The 16,141-nt window shown below is 50.4% G+C and overlaps 2 protein-coding genes across 2 annotated transcripts in view; one reads left to right on the forward strand and one right to left on the reverse strand.

Annotated features, from left to right (window-relative positions):
* The window catches only part of MRPS26 (mitochondrial ribosomal protein S26), a 4,204-nt gene extending 2,944 nt beyond the window's left edge, over positions 1-1,260 (forward strand). Inside the window, exons 3-4 of the mRNA XM_044428359.1 lie at positions 414-537; positions 889-1,260. Of these exons, the coding sequence (XP_044284294.1) occupies positions 414-537; positions 889-1,020 (256 nt within the window). The 3' untranslated portion in view covers positions 1,021-1,260. The remainder of the gene's footprint in view (positions 1-413; positions 538-888) is intronic.
* Positions 1,261-3,792: 2,532 nt separating this feature from the next.
* On the reverse strand, positions 3,793-7,135 carry LOC123022560 (progonadoliberin-2). Its single transcript, XM_044428358.1, has 4 exons — positions 7,068-7,135; positions 5,102-5,273; positions 4,929-5,012; positions 3,793-3,831 (listed from the first exon to the last, which is right to left on the reverse strand). Exons 2-4 carry the CDS (start codon positions 5,237-5,239, stop codon positions 3,793-3,795), a joined length of 261 nt encoding a protein of 86 aa, XP_044284293.1. The 5' UTR covers positions 5,240-5,273; positions 7,068-7,135.
* Between the last annotated feature and the right edge of the window lie 9,006 nt (positions 7,136-16,141).

A 16,141-nucleotide genomic window follows, 5' to 3' on the forward strand; every position in this document is an offset into this window, starting at 1 on the left:
ACACACACACACACACACACACACACACACACACACACACAGCAGGGTGGCAACCTTAAAAGGCCTGAGACCAGTTTCTTCCCCTTGGAACACACCAGGGGCTGCGCAGAGGCCCGCTGATAAAACTCCGCACGCTCTGTTTAAAAGTGAGAACATGCTGGTCTGCCGATGTGCTTGGGGGGCTGGCACAACGTGGGGGGGCTGCGAAGCAGGCTGGTGGGCCGGCCACCTTGAGGCTGTGCAGGCCCAGTCAGGTCTAGCATCTGGCTGGGTTCAAATCGTGACTGTGTCAGTTCTTTACTCCCTTCCTCCCATTTGTCCAAAACAAAAGAAAAGAGGCACATGTTGCTCCCCGTTATTTTGGGCATACCCGAGATGGAGAGCGCTCTGTGCCTTCTGTGCTCCTACCCTAGGGAGGAGCGCCTCCGAAAAGAAGCGATCCTGAAGAAGGAGCGTCGTTTGCAGGGAGCCCAGAACCGGGCCATGCTTATGGAAGAATTCCTCAAGGAGAGGGAGAGCGAGGTCCTGCAACTACAGGTGAGGAGCCCTGCGTGGCACGTCTGTCAGGCTTGCTCACTTGCTTCAGGCGTTGGAGTCTGCTACTGGACCGGGTGACTTCCCTTTTTAAGGCGGGCAGCCTTAAAAATAAAGGAAGAGTCAGGAGGGTGGCCAGAGCTTGGATTACCTGGCCCCATTAGCAGCTGCTTTGGAAGGTCAGTGGCTACCAGTGGTGGCCAAAACTAGGGGGAGTGGGGTGGAGTGGCTAGCGCGTTTTCCTGGTAATGAGAGCCGGCAGAGGAAGAGGTTGAGATGCGCCGCAGTGCGCATGCCAGCGTATCATTTTTAACTCTTTATTTAGCATGATTCCTTGTTTCCCATTTGATGCAGGAGGAAGCCAAGAACTTCATCACGCCTGAGAACCTGGATCAGCGGATCGAGGAGTGTCTGAACAACCCACGCAGCTACAATTTCGCCATTGATAAAGAAGGAAGGATAGCCAAGAGGAGTGTCTTGCCCTGAGGATTTCCTGACAGAGGGATCTGGGTTTCTGGGATAACCTGTATGGGGCCCTCGTGGCCTGTTCCCTCCAGCCATCAGACGCATTTCGAGAGAGCAGTGGGGCTGTGTTCACTCCACACTGTCCAATTCACTTTGAAGAGGGTTTGTCTGGAGCTTTGTGGTTCCAGATCTTTGCAGACTCTTCTTGGAGGGGAACCCTTCCTGTTTTGCGAGAATAAAAAGGAATTGATTTTGCTGAGAGATTCGCCCCCCCGCCCCCATGTTTTTAACATGGTTCCTGCACTTAAAGCTCCAGTAGTGCAGAAAAGCTCTCAGGAGCTGCTTTCCAGTGCTGAATAAGGGGTGCACCAGGAGAGGGATAGGAATACCAACATGGCCAATCTGTGTAAGCATAAACCTCTCCCTGCCAGTAACTGAGTCTTTCAGCTTTTTAAAGGGGGGGAGCTGGTCTGGTTAAAGGGTTCAGGAGCAGGGAAAGAGGGGTGGCCATCTGCAAAGCATCAGAGGGCTGGATTCGTTCTGTGGACTGACGTACCTTACGGCACCGGCTGGGTATCCGGTTCATTCCCTGCACTTTGGAGCACGTGCTTCTGTTCCAACAACAACAGTGGCAACTCGAACGAGGGGCTGCTCGTGCTCCCACACTCTGCCGTCCTTTAAAGGAATACTTTGCCACTGCCGCTGGCTTCTCTGTGGAAGTCGGTTGCTGCCATGCTAGCACTAGTGCCACGGCATGCGTGGCCCCTGCAAGGATGTGGCCCTGCTCCACAGCCTTCGCCCAGGTCTGTCAAGAGGGCGAGCAAAAAGGAACCCTTCCTTCCAGAGTCATTATAGGGAAAGTCGGAGGCAGAAGAGGGAAACGATGATCAAATGCGAATTTCCCAAGAAATTGTGACCGGGACTTTTTGGAGGGCTTTCATTCGCGGAGTTGCCATAATTTGGAGATGCCTTGATGGCATGTAACAACTCTCAAGTGCAAGAGCATGGACCGTCTTTTAGAATTTGTTTGTGCCAGAATGCTAATTCGGTTTCTCTGGCTTTCCTTTAGAATGGGTGAAACTGTGGTGTTAATTGTTTTAAGACTGTGCGTTTTCTCCATCCACGCCTGCTTCTTGTACGAGAAGCAGTGAAGGGCGCTGCACTGAACATGTGCTGCATTTTCAGGGGACCAAGCCCGGCATGTATAATTTTTTGGTCCTCGGGGTTATCTGTGGCCTCTTAGCTGTTCCCCACTTTCGTGCAGCATCCGGCCTCGGGAGGCAGGCACCCCAGCTGGTCACCCGATCACTTAGGTTTGTTTATGCTGCATTGCTGACTCAGAGCGAAGGCAGTATTCGTGCAGAATAAGAATTGGAGAGGAGGAAGCAGAAGGCCCGCTGGATCGGACCAACCTCTGCATGCGTCTAGCACCCTGTTTCTCCTGTGGCCAGTGGAATCGGACGTGCAGGCAAGAGCCCCGCCGAAGCAGGCTGTCCTTTGAACCCACCACTAGCATACAGCCAACACGGCAGCAGCCCCTGATGGGTGGATCCTCCGTTGTGTCGGCCACAGAACGAGAGGAACACCCCTGTGTGGCTTGCACTTCTTACCATGCTCTACCCAATGGATGGTCAAGTGGTTCCTGCGTTCTCACGGTTTCCATTCTCCCTGCTCAGTTCTCCCGCTGCTGGCCTGAATCCCATGGCCCCAAGGTTCATCGCTCCCTGACTACATACCTGCTTCTTCCTCATTGGCCTGCACATAGAGGCTGAATGGCTGGAGTGCCTCCTGCAGACGCCAGTCTTTCCAGGGGACTCTGTGGTGGTTGGAGGCCAGGACCATGGAAACCATGATCTTGGGTTCAGACAAGACGAAGGGCCAACAGTGGTTTTTAAAAAAAGCACCCATGGCTTATGCTGTCTGAACTCAGCCAAAGAATTTATCAAATTCTCTCTTACACCCACCCAAGTTGGTCACAAACATCACGCCTTGTGACAGCAGATTTCATGACTATATACTATGTGAAGAAGGAACTTGATTAACAGAAATCTTCCCATCTAAAATATTTGTTCCAGCTGCTAGAGACCAAGGGAGAGCAACTGTACTGGCTCACAGCCTTAGCAGACGCATTATTTGGGCGGTGGCTTTGGTGCTTCGGTTCATTCCAGCTTCAGCTCCCCCTTGGAAATAGATGGGTGTCAGTGGCTGAATTTCGGACTGAAGCCCAAGACTTGTGCACAGGAGTCAGTGGTACTGAAGCTACAACTCTGCGCTACCGGTACCCCATTGACAGTTGGGGGTCCTGGTAATGCAGAATTGGGGCATGGGCACAGAAAGCAAGTCTTGGGAGGGATCAAAGGATTCCTCCGTGAAGCAGGATGACGAAGGTGCACACAGGAGATCCGCTGAGGATCAGAACCTATTTGCAGGATCAGGGCCAGTCTGTGCCCCAGCTAGACCCAATCCTTAAATTTGGACCTCAACAATTGGCGTAAAACATTTACATGGTAACAAACACTTGAATATGTGCAAGATACACATGTTCCGTAGCAAAATAAAATATTTTAATCAGTATAGCAGAGTTTTTCAAGTGCGGAAAACTCACAACTCTTCCACTGGACAACAGTATAGTAGTTAATGTTTACATGCTGGGAATTTGAGGACGGACTTCTACCATGGTCATACAAACATCATAATGGCAGGGGTACATTGCTTCTACCAACAGAACAGGTTAAGTTCAGAGACGTGGCCATCTGCTTTGATCAAAAATACTCTGTAATGCATAGAAGGGCATCATTTTTTCTTCTGAACTTGCCTTGCAAGCATGTCGACCTGTCGAAATAAATAGGTTGACACATCAGTGACACGCAATGGCCCTTTTCCCCAGAATGTAGGAGCTACTCTAGTCCAAAAGGTATGATCCTGCAGCATGTGTTTGTGCTCCACAGCTGTGAATGATGTGAACTGTAGTACAACATATCTGCAGCATGTCAGTTTGGGGAAGGGTGAAGCAGATCTGGTGTCCGTCAATGGCTATAGGGACAGGCTGCATCCCTTTTGTCTGGGGAAGATTCTGCCTACCCTGTGAAAAAGCTCCTCCACACTTGCCATCATTCAGACATCTGAAAATGCACCGGTTCACCTGGCTTTCCCGGACTGGCAGTTAAACCATGCTGGTTTTATCTTATTAGATTTATATCCCACTTCTTTCTTGAACTCAAAACAGCTTAGCATTCTCCTCCTCCTGCTCCCCATCTTACCTCAACAACAACCCTGTGAGGTAGGCTGGGCTGAGCGTTTGTGACCGGCCCAAAGTCACCCAGTTGGCGCTCTGTCTGAGCAGGGACTTGAACCCAGATCTCCTGGGTCCCAGTCCTGCGCTCTTCACCATGATACCATGTGGGCTCTCAGGCTGTTTTTGTCTATACAAGGAATTCAAGGTGTCTTCTATACCCTTCCCCGTGTCCGTTTAATCCTCACAACAACTCTGTGAGGTGGGTTAGGCTGAGCAGCACTGCCTGGCCGAAAGTCATCCAACAAACGTCATGGCCTAGTGGCGACTACAACCCAGATCTGGTCCTGATTTTTTTTATGCCATTTAAACATTTATATGGAAACTACTTAGGGTTAAAAAAAACACTGAAGCTGTGTCTTGCCCTGGGACAGGTGTTGACTACCTGTGAGGAAAGGGCATAGTCCAAATGATACTAGAACAGCCTGACTGGAGCTGATCAACGGCCCCTGTAACCCAGTATACTGTTGCCACCAGCGTTCGGCTGCGTCGAGTGTCGCCCTCCCAGCTATGGGTATTCCGTGGGCGCTGCCTGGGAAGGTGGTGCTGGGTGAGGCGCAAAGCCCGGGAAGGCCCAGCCCCTTCTGCAGAGCTTCCCAGACGGACCCCCACCCCGCGTGCCGCTGCCTTTGCTTACCAGCAAGCTCTTCACGATTTTATCTCGTGGGATCTTCAGGTAAGTGCAGTCGTCTCCATCACACAGCTTGAGGTCTTCGGAGAGCTGGATTCAGAGGGGGGAGAGAAAAGTGGGTTTGTGTGGCTCAGCGGGTTGGAGAAGGGGGGTGCAGGGGGAAGGGCGCTCCCGCGTACCTCCAGACTCTGGGCTGAGTCAGCCTGCCGCTTGCCCCCGGGGTACCAGCCGTGGGACCAGTGCTGTGCTTCTGAGAGGTGCAGACTGACTGTAAGTATTATGCAGAAGGAAAGCAGGAGAGACGCCCGGCGTGCCATGGCTTCGTCCCGAGTCCCAGTGCCTCAGTGATGTCTGGAGAGGGAGAGAGAGAAGGAGAGGGAGAGCGCTGCAATCCTCAGGACAAGCATTGCAAGGGCTTCTCCCAGGAGGCCATGTGAGAAGTAGACAAGGAGTTAAGGACTTTGGCCCTGCCCACCTGTTCAGATCACCTGGAGAGACTCTGGCCCATGTTCTGTCTCCATTGCAGGTGAGGTGGGTATGCGGGACGGGGCCTTTTCGAGGATGGCCCCGCCAGCTGGAACCTATCTGGCCCGTTGCAGAGGAACTGGAAAAGTGCTCGTTTGTGTATGCGTCTCGTCTCAGTCTTACCTCCTCTTTTTGAATTGATTGACAATTTAAACCCAGGTGCGTTCGCCTAGTTTTTGCATTTTCCCCTTTGTATATTTTTCTAAGCTGCCTCACAGGACACCTCTTAACACTGAAAGGCCGTACAAATAAATCGAAGCCCCTCGGCAGAGCATCTTGCGCACCCACAAGATGGCACGACGAATACTGGCTCAACAGGAAAGAATAGCCGTGCCAGTCACCGGAGGGAAAAGCCCGCAGTTGCAGTGGAATCCATGCCACAGAGTTAGAACCACGCATGCAAGTCAGAGCCTACGAAAGCACCAGCCAAGCCGTGGCCCGTGGACCACGTGCTTCCTTCCGGGCTCTTCCCACAACCCGCTCCCTGAATTCTCAACAGCGAATGCAGCGGCATGGCAGGGGCAGAAGCCGGGCTGCCCCGGCCCTGAAACTAGCTGCAAGCAGGGATGCCTTCAGTTGGGGTGCAGAGACAAGCAAGATGCCTTGTTGATGTCGCATCCTGCGCAGCAAGCAAAGCGACAGCAGCCGCTTAATTGCGGTGGAAGGGCGCTTTTTCCTAAGACCCTGTGCCCTGGCTCACATCAGCTCCTGCTCGTCACACTGGTAGCCAAGATGGGCACCGTTCTCCTTCCCTCTGAGCAGAGGCACTTCTGAATAAGCTCTTGCAGAGGTTTAAGTGGCCCCAAGCAAGACGTGGGACTCACAGCAGAGAGAGACCAGGTGCTAAGTGCAGGCCAGCATCACCGCAATCTGGCAATGATGGCCAATAGCCTGGGGAAGTAGTTGCCCAAATATTGTCTGGACAGAACTTATGTGGCAAAATGCCCCGCCATTTGAACAAGTGAATAAGGGAGCGTGTTTTTTCCGTTTCACAGTCTGTAAACAAATCCTAGCAAAGCCCAGGGGAACAGCTCACCAATACGAAACTTTTTTTTTGTAGCTAATGTCTCAAAGGGGTGTGCAAAATGAAAAGACATAACCATGCCAAAGATAAATCGACAGTAAATAAATGGCAAAGTATCAGTAGCAATAAGCCGAACACAACTTGCAGAACTGTGTTGCCCCAATTCTGGAAGTCAGTCCCTAAGGAGAATTGCACGGCCCCTGATTTGCCGCGTTTTGCCTAGCGAAGGCCCTGTAGATTTCCCCTGGGTTTTAAGTCATTCCTCGTGTTTCAGCGGCTGCAACTGCATTCACGTTTTCTAAGTTTTATCTGCAAATTTCACCGGCTGCTTTCTTTCCTCTGTATTACATTGTGCACCACCCTGAATTTGCTGAGACTGTTGAGAGAGGAAATGCTTCGAAAAACGACTCAATAAGATGGCAAAAGAAAAGGGCCAGGGTTAGATCAATATCTACAGCTGTAAGTGACATCTTCAGAGCATATCCCTGCCAGTAAAACATCACCGCACGTTCACGCAGCTTGTAAAAGCACATTCATCCAAGCAGCTTGCTAGACACAAACAGGACCAGCAGCTTCATAAAAGCCCATTTACCTACCTCAGTCGCTCTGCTGCTCTCCCTCTGTCCTGAAATCCCACAGATGCTCTCAGTATTTATACTATTCCACGTGTGCTGCCTCAGTGGAACTAACTAGCATCCAATCGGCGGACATCGCATGCTGACGTTGGCCGCATCCCTCCTGCGAGAGAGTCGGGTGCCCACACCAAACTGCATCCCAGCCTGGAGACTTTGATAATATTCTTGCATCCTTTTTCTGGCAATACAGCTTAGAAAGTCATCCTGTGGTAAGCTTCCATATCATCAGCTGTATAAACTTCGCTGTATCCAGAAAAGGGTTGTGACTGGAGAGGAGACGCTCGTTTCCAGTGCTGCCTGAACCCAGCTTGTACCAAGACAACTCGATCCGTTATTAGTCCATTATAGCCCACCAAATAGCAGGTCAGCATTAAGAGTATTAAGAGTAACGGGTGCAAATGTTCCCCACAGCTAGGTGTTTGCACTGATTCTTGGCTCTTTTCTCCTCTTCTGAGCCTGTTACGGATGGCCATCTTTGTCCCATCTTGTAAGGTGAGAGGAGCTGGTTGTTGGCCTGAAAACAGGTGTGAGCGGAGGATGAGGATTGGTAGGACGGTGGTGCTGGCCCAGGTGCCTTCCCGAAACCAGGGAAAGCAGTGGCGTGAGGCCCGAACAGTTCCTAAGTGGAGAAGAGAATTGGGAGTGATCGGTCAGGAAGCTGCGAAACCCAGCTTGTGCTCAGTTACCTTCCCCATCTTTTGTGTCCCAGTCATTCTTAGATTAAGTAAGTATATTTTATTTGCCTGATAGGAAATTGTTCTCAGGGCCACCAAACGGAGGTGCAAAACGTCCAGTTGGAGGATCCACTTTGGTTTTGTCCCTCTATCCCACTGGCCCAAAGACAAAAGGCCGGCTTAGTATTAATAATATTTCTCTTTTAAAAGAGAAATTCTCTTTGAACTGAGCCAGAGCAGCTTGCTCCCAAAAAGGGAGCTGAGACGCGCATAAGGGGGGGGGGGGGCTCCGCCATGGAACTCTCCCCAGAAGAAGCACATTGGCAGGGAACAGCAAACTCCAAAGAGACGTTCCCGCCCGGCTTTCCTGCTCCAGCTTTGCATCACATTAATCGGTCAGTGTGAATTTTTCCTGCTTGGGGCCAAACTTTTGCTTTGTAAAAGCAAACATGGTGAAACCATATAATGCAACAGGTGCAGAATTTCACCCCACCCCAAACATATTTAGTATACAAAGGAGTACACTAAACATATTTAGTATACAAATATATTTAGTATATTAAGGGGAGAGATGAGAGAGGCGTACACAATTATGCCTGGTGTGGAAAAAGACACCAGAGAGAGATTTCTCATAATGCTAGAATCCAACGTGGGCCTCCCATGAAGCCAATCAGTGGAATATTCCGGACAGATAGGAGAAAGGGAAAGAGGCCTGCGACCCCACCACTGGTGCAGGCTGGGAGATGTCGCCTTTTCCCCATCTAAACAGTTATAGGATTTATTATTTATTATTTATTAAAACATTTTTATGCCGCCCCATTCGCCGAAGCCTCGGGGCGGCTTACAACATTAAGTTAAAAAATATACAAACATTAAATTATAACATTAAATTAAAATGTTTGTAGAATACAAACATTAAGTTAAAATGTAAAAAATAACAATATAAAATATAAAATAAGTCGCCCTGGCCAGATAAAATCCAATAATATTAACAATTAAAACGCTGCTTAAATAAAAAGGTCTTCGCCTGGCGCCGAAAAACAAATGACGGCGCCAGGCGGACCTCTCTGGGGAGCGCATTCCATAGATTGGGCGCCACCGCAGAGAAAGCCCTCCTCCGAGTACCCACCCTCCTGATTTCTTTCACGGAGGGCTCCTGGAGAAGGGCCTCTCCCGCCGATCTCAAGGGGCGGGCAGGCGGGCATATATGGATGTAAGCGCTCCTTCAGGTACGTTTAAGGCACAGGAGAAGGCCGGTGCGGGGTGGTGGTAAGACAGCCGGACTGAGGCCTGGGAGATCCGAATCTGAGTCCCAGCGTGGCCGAAGAGCTCACCCCGTGGCTTTGGGGCAGCCACAGATTCCCAGCCCAGTCCACCTCACAGGGCTATTTATTTAATTTCTATACCTCCCGGCAGCCAGACCTCTTTGGGCAGGTCATACCAGCACATGGAAAATGCTACCGAAAATACACCATATTAAAACATAGGAAAGCATCCTAAAAAGATTACAATACAAAAAACTAAATTTAAAACAAATTAATATGTATAATAATTTGTGGAAAATTTTAAGGCCTATTAGGAACACCGATTGGGCTCAAGTAGGCGACTTGGATGCCCTGCAGCAGAGGACAATCTTTGCTTGGTACCAGGGGGTCCTCGCAATTGTGAGGCCACCACCGAAAAGCTTCTTCTCCTTGTCGTCGTCCTTTGAGCCCCCCTTGGAGGTGGCCGTCAGAAGTCGGCCCCAGAAGGTGATCAAAGTGTCCGGGTAGAAGGGGGTCAGGAAAGGGATTCCGTCAGGTATCATGGTCCCAAGCCATGTAGGGATTTAATTTTTAATTTAATTTTCATTCATGTTTAACTGTTTAATTTTAATTTAATTTAAGATAAAATAAATATTAAAGCAGCCTCTTGAATTGGGCTTGGAAAGGTATAGGCAGACAGTGCAAGAGGCTTCAGGATTGGCCTTGTACGATCCGTTTGTCTGATGCCTGGTATTACTCTGGCCGTGGCATTTTGCACGAGCCTGCAGTGCGAGCCTGGTGTGAATCCTCCGTCTGGCCGCAGAAGTCACCATCAGCGTGAAATGGGGTCGTGCGAACTGCTCTGAGTTCCTCGCAAGAGGAGTCGAGGCGGGATAGCAGCGCCGTGCGATAAGCATAAGGAGGCACAAGAGCCTTGCGTTGTGTCCAGATCCAGCACCGTGTCCGCCCATGGCCAGCCGGCAGCCCATGGGAAGCCCACAGGCAGGACAGGGTCGAGACGGCACCCTCTTTCCCATGCTCCCCCGCACACTGCCTCCACCACATGACTGGCGGGACTGGTCGCCATGGCGAGCTGCCTCTTCCAGGCCCTGCTCCTTGCCCAAACTGGTGGCCAACACACCTTCCTGCAGGAGTGAATTATGTGCTGTTCAAAGAGGCAGTCCCTTTGCTCTGTCCTGACTCTCCCGCCACCTGGCTTCATGTGAGGACCCCCCTGGGGGAGGAAGAAAAATGCCCCCCCCACACTTTTTCCACATCAGGCATAAGTAGGAACATCTCTATCATGTCTCCCCTCTGGCGCTTTCTTCCAAGTGAAACCATCTGGGCTCTTGTATGCATTTCATGTAGGGCAGTGATGGCGAACCTTTTAGAGACCAAGGGCCCAAACTGCAACCCAAAACCCACTTATTGATCGCAACACTGCAATAAAACCTGAAAACTGAGGTTTTAGTTTAGAAAAAACACCTCACAGCCAGTCCAAGCAAATATATATATTCTTGGCAGCGCACTGACCAGCCATGTGAAAGCTCGGACGAGTCGCGGCTAGTGAGTTGCGGCATGTGACGTCATTGCCTGGCGCCGCTACTCCTTTCCGAGCATGTGCATGGCCCCTGTGTGCTGTTATCCGATGCTCAGCTGCTGGGGTGACTTGGCTCGCATGCCGACAGAGGGCTCTGTGTGCGCACTGTGGCACACGTGCCACAGGTTTGCCACCACTGGCCTAACCCTACCCTGGTGCATTCGCCTAACCCTAATATGGGCTAAAGTTCCATTGAAAATAATGCGATTTTGAAAAAGCCTCCCTTGAGTAGCTTTTTCTGCACAGCTCATCATTTCTGCCCATTTTACACACATTCCAACCATCCAAATCATGCCAGGACATCTCTTTTTTCTAACCCTAACCCTTCCGTGGTGCACATCCCTAACCCTAATATAGGGCTAAAGTTCCATTGAAAAGGGTGTGATTTTGAAAAGCCTTCCTTGAGTAGATTTCTATGCACAGCTCATCATTTCTGCCCATTCTAAACGCATTCCAACCATCAAAATCATGTAAGGACACCTCGTTTTTCTAACCCTAACCCTACCCTGGTGCACACCCCTAACCCTAATACAGGGCTAAATACCTTTGAAAATAATGCAAATTTGAACAAGCCATCCTTTGGTAGCTTTTTCTGCACAGCTCATCATTTCTGCCCATTCTAAATGCATTCCAACGATCAAAATTGTGCCAGGACACCTCATTTTTCTAACCCTAACCCAGTGTTGATGAATCTTTTAGAGACCAAGTGTCCAAACTGCAACTAAAACCCACTTATTTATCGCGAAGTGCCAACCCTACAATACAATCTGAAAACAGCCAGTCCAAGCAAATATATCTGCCTGCCTGCCTGTCTATCCATCCATCCTTGGCAGCGCACTGACCAGCCATGCGAAAACTCGGACGAGTCACAGCTAATGTGTCGCGGCTCGTGATGTCATCACCTGGCAGCACTACTCCTTTCCGAGCATGCACATGGCCCCTATGTGCGCTGTTACCTGATGCTAGGCTGCTGGGGAGATGCTGGGGCGACTTGGCTCGCGTGCCGACAGAGAGGGCTCTGTGTGCGCACTGTGGCACGCATGCCGTAGTTTCGCCACCACTGGCCTAGGGCATTTATTTGCCCTTCTCTGCCCTTTTCCCAGCTCAGTGGTTTTTCAAGGGCAGTGACCAGAACCGTGCATGATATCCCAAGTGTGGCTGCGCCAAAGGTTTGGCTGATCTTGGAAATTTCAGTTTCAATTTCCTTCCTAATTATGCCTAGCTTGGAGTCTTCTTTTTTCTGAGCAGCAGCGCACTGAACCGACATTTTTATCAAACCGGCAGTATTAAATGAGGATAAGGAGACTACCGAGAAGTGAAATGAATTCTTTTCATCTGTCTTCACATGTAAGGGAGGTACTTTCATTTGAATGGATATTTTCAGAAAGAGTGTTTGGAGAACTCAGGCAAGTGGAGATGACCAAACAGAAGCTACCGACAAGCAGAAACTCACTGGTCCCGTGTGGTGCCCATCTGAGAGTTCTGAGAGGGCCTTGGTCCCCCTCCTGAATCGCTGAGGACTTTCATCTTGGGGAGATGAAATGCCAAGATGGAATGAGCTCATTCTTTGGTATGACTCCCTTTAGATCACGTTTGTGCCATGTGTTGGGTGAACAGGGCATTTGGCAGTCAAAGAACAGCCCGGGAGCTGTTTAACGAAGAGAAATGGAGGCACAGCCTGTCCCAAATAAGATGGATTAATCACACATCAGCCGAACAGGATGTTTGTCCGCTCATTTGCTTGCCAGGGTGATGGGAACATGTGGCTATTTTTATTGGTGCCATCTTGTTTCAGAGATCTCCCGACCCTCACTTGAAAATTCCCTGTAGCAGTTCTAGCTGAGCGTGTCTAAGTTTATTAGGTAAACAATGCCTTTCTCTCCCAATTTCCACGGAGTGATCGAAGTCAGTGCCTGCGTGGCAGCTTCCCTCTCCCGCTCTGGATGTGGCACGCACGGACAGCGTCTCAGGATGGCGCCCACTCTTGGGCCTCACATGAATGCACATGGGTAGAACAGCCAGTGCATGCAGCACAGGTCAACCAGTTGGGCAGCAATGCTATCTGGAATAACGGTGAACCAACCCATTCGCAAATGTAAGCTGCGATTTGGGGGTGGCTGGGAAAGGCATCCAGGGACTGCAGGATGCCCAGTTTCTTATTCCAAGAACAGAACCCTCAGAACTCCCCACAAGCCCCACAGAAAGCTGAGCAGGCAAAGGAGGGCACCAGAAAAGGGCTGCTCTTCCCCGCATCCTTCCCAGCACAAGCCTGGAGGGGCCTTTGGTTCTTGGGGCCGATGGTGCCAGAGCTCTGAAGAGGCAGCTCCATGGTGGCTGCCCAGTTGGGTCCCCTCTCCTCACCCCCAGGTCCTGAGAGCTTGCCCTTCAGGACTCCATCAGGTGCTTGTGCTAGCTGGGGAGGATGGGCATTCTACCCAACACATCTGGGAGGAACCAGGCTGTTGGAACGAACGTGCCTATGCGGCTGTTACCACACTGTGTTGATATCTCGCCCTTTCCCCTCTTCTGAGGCATGCAGGGTGGCTTCCCGAGTCCCATTTTATCCTGCAGCAGCAGCAGCCCTGTGAGGTGGGCTGCGAGACCAGCCCAAAGTCACCCAGTGAGCTCCATGGCCACGTGGACCATGGGCCTGGGTTTCTAGTCCAGCATTCTCACCAGCACCAGCTCTGTGCTGGTGAGGGACCTGCGGCTGTCTGAACTTGCTTATCTGTAAGACGTGGGCCTTCTCTCTGATGATGCAAGGGGTGCCACTGTTCTCTGATACCCCTGGAAGCATGCAAGGCATGGGAAGGCCACAGACTCTCGGAAGGGAGTCCCTGATTCATTCTGCGCAGCTGAAATACCAGAGGAGCACAGAGAGTGTTGCATGAAAAGCTCATTATAAAGGGGAAGCAGTGCCATTAATTAACAGCTGGAAGGATGCATAGAGATCTCCCGAGATGAAAGCTGGGCCAGAAGCAAAAGTGATACTTCCGAAAGGCGCCGAGCCGCTCCAGAACAGCAGAGCCAGATGGGAGCTGCAAGCATTTCCGACATATTCTGGTTCAACCTGACGTGATCAAAGTGGATTTTGAGCCTCTTCCTCCCAAACAGAACCCCTGCAAGCCCCTCCTGAAATGGAAAAGTTGCAAATCAAAGTTTAAATAAGGCCACAACTAATTCTATCTCCTCTTGTTTCTTACTCCCTCCGGGCTTCGACACGCAAGACTTCAATTGAATGATGGTGTTAAGAGAATGTCTAAGAAAAAACATCCAGAGTGAGCTGACTGCTAAAAACAAATTGAATCTGAGGGCTAGTGCTGGGAAGCCATTAATTTCTTCCCGTGTCGCTGTCACATTCTCCTAAGTCAAGCGCTGGATGACTGCTAAGCAAACAGCTGGGAGATATACTTCAGGTGTTTTAATATTCAGCCTGTTCAACTTGCAAAGTTATCATCCAGCAGGTCAGCCTCGGCTTGTCATGACTCGGCAGCACAAATAGAGGCAAAGCTTTGTTGTTGTTGCTTCTGTTGCTGAGATAGATAGACGTGGGTGCGTTGAGGAGCAGCCAGGTCAAGCCTCGTGCTGCCTCTGCATCCCCAGCCTAATTTCCAGACCTCCGTTTGATCAGACAGTGACAACATGTGAGAGAGAAGAAAAACGACAAACAACCAACTGCATGTTCTGGCCACGATCCACCAAATTTAAGCACTCTGCCTGACATGAGTTCCACTGGGAGACTTGAATGCTATCTGAGGACCATGGAATCATGGGATGGTAGAGTTGGAAGGGGCCAAGAAGGCCACTGGGTCCGACCCTCTGCTCAGGACAGGACTCCCAGGTAAACCGTTCCTCTCAGATGGCTGGCCAGCTGCATCTGGAAAGTCCACAGCTGCCTGACCCATTGCTTCCACTGCTGACCTCCTCTAAGAGAGGGGCAGTTCTTTCTGGTGTAACCTGGCTTCCTGTCACTTGAGCACATTATTCCACGCGCTACACTCTGGGATGATCGATAAGAGGTCCTGGCCTTTCTCCTTGGGACGGCCTTTCAAGTACCTTTGGTGAGCCATCATTTCTCTTCCAGTCTTCTCTTCTCCAGGCGAAGCATGCCCATTTCTTTCAATCTCTCCACTTCTTTGCTTCCAGTCCCTGGATCATCCTTGTTGCCCTCCCCTGAACCCTTTCCAGCTTGTCTGCATCTTTTCCAAACTGTGGTGCCCAGAACTGGGCACAGGACTCCAGATGAGGCCCAGCCAGTGCTGAGTAGAGGGACGGTGGCACTTCATGGGATTTGGAAATGTGAAGCCGGCTCTGCGGTTTCACAGAAAGAGGCATGACGGATGCTGTGGGACAAGCAGGGGTGGAGAGGCGTTGAAAGATAGGCAGTCACGTAATCTGTTCTGCCTGTGCACAGGTGTGGTGGACGAGGGTGTCCCACTGTTAGTCTGGAGGAAGAACCAACTTACTTTCTGTACATGAAAAGGAGAGGAGTCCCTTGGGTGATGCAGTTAAATTATAGTTCATAGAATCATAGTAGAGTTGGAAGTTACTGCAATGCACGCCATTCTATCCTACCTTTCTTCTTGCAAGGTTCTTCTTCCCATTTTATCCTCCCAGCAACCTCCCGGAGTCTGTGCCTGGCCCAAAGTCATCCAGCAAACTTCACAGCTGAGTGCGGCTAGAATCCAGGATCCTTTAAAGAGTCAAGCCAGAACTCATCTGTATTTGGTGGTCCCAGGTCACCATTCTTGTGCAAGCCCCGCAGAAATGTTTGATGGGGCAGACCAAGGAATGCCCTAGCAATGGAGAACATGTGGCCCTCCAGAACTTGGTGCACCGTTGGTCATGCTGGCCAGGACCCTTGGGAGTTGTAGTCCACCAGCTTTTGTTGGGCCGCCAGTAGTCCACCTGTCCATCAGGTGGGCCACAGAGCCTGCACATCTGCTTTACCTGATCCAGTATTGTTTTACCACAATCACAACTAGGGTGTCCACTTATGAGTCATCAAAGAGCAAAACATGGAAACCAGTCCCATAAGAAATTGCAATATTGTAGCCCATTGCTAACTATTCTTTTCCATAATTTTTTAAGACAGGTAGGGTTGTGAAAAGCACAATCCTCAGAGGTGGGGGGAAGAGATGTTTGTGGGAACCTAGACTGGCCTCCACTTCCAAGGGTGGATAATTCAGGGGCCCTTTTTAAAAAAAAGGTTAAGTTGTGGCCAGCACAGAGTGGCTTGGTGTGGCTCAGGGGACACGAGTGCTTTATCCCCTGGGATACTGCAAGAGGAATTTTTACACAGAGCAGGGTTAAAATTCCCAAGGGGGTTCATGTGTCACGTGAATCCCACCAGTGTCTCTTCTCCTCTCCCCAGTCAAACACAGAAACAGTTTCATTTCCACATGGAGGTTAAACTCCTCTTTCCAGGCTTCCATGCCTGGGCAATGGCTTCAGGGGCTCCGTTCTCACCTCCTCTCTCTTTACTCATGGCTTATTATTCTTCAGTTGCGGGATCTC

Source organism: Varanus komodoensis, unplaced genomic scaffold, assembly GCF_004798865.1.
Source record: "Varanus komodoensis strain SLA01 unplaced genomic scaffold, ASM479886v1 scaffold2, whole genome shotgun sequence".
Taxonomy (NCBI): domain Eukaryota; kingdom Metazoa; phylum Chordata; class Lepidosauria; order Squamata; family Varanidae; genus Varanus; species Varanus komodoensis.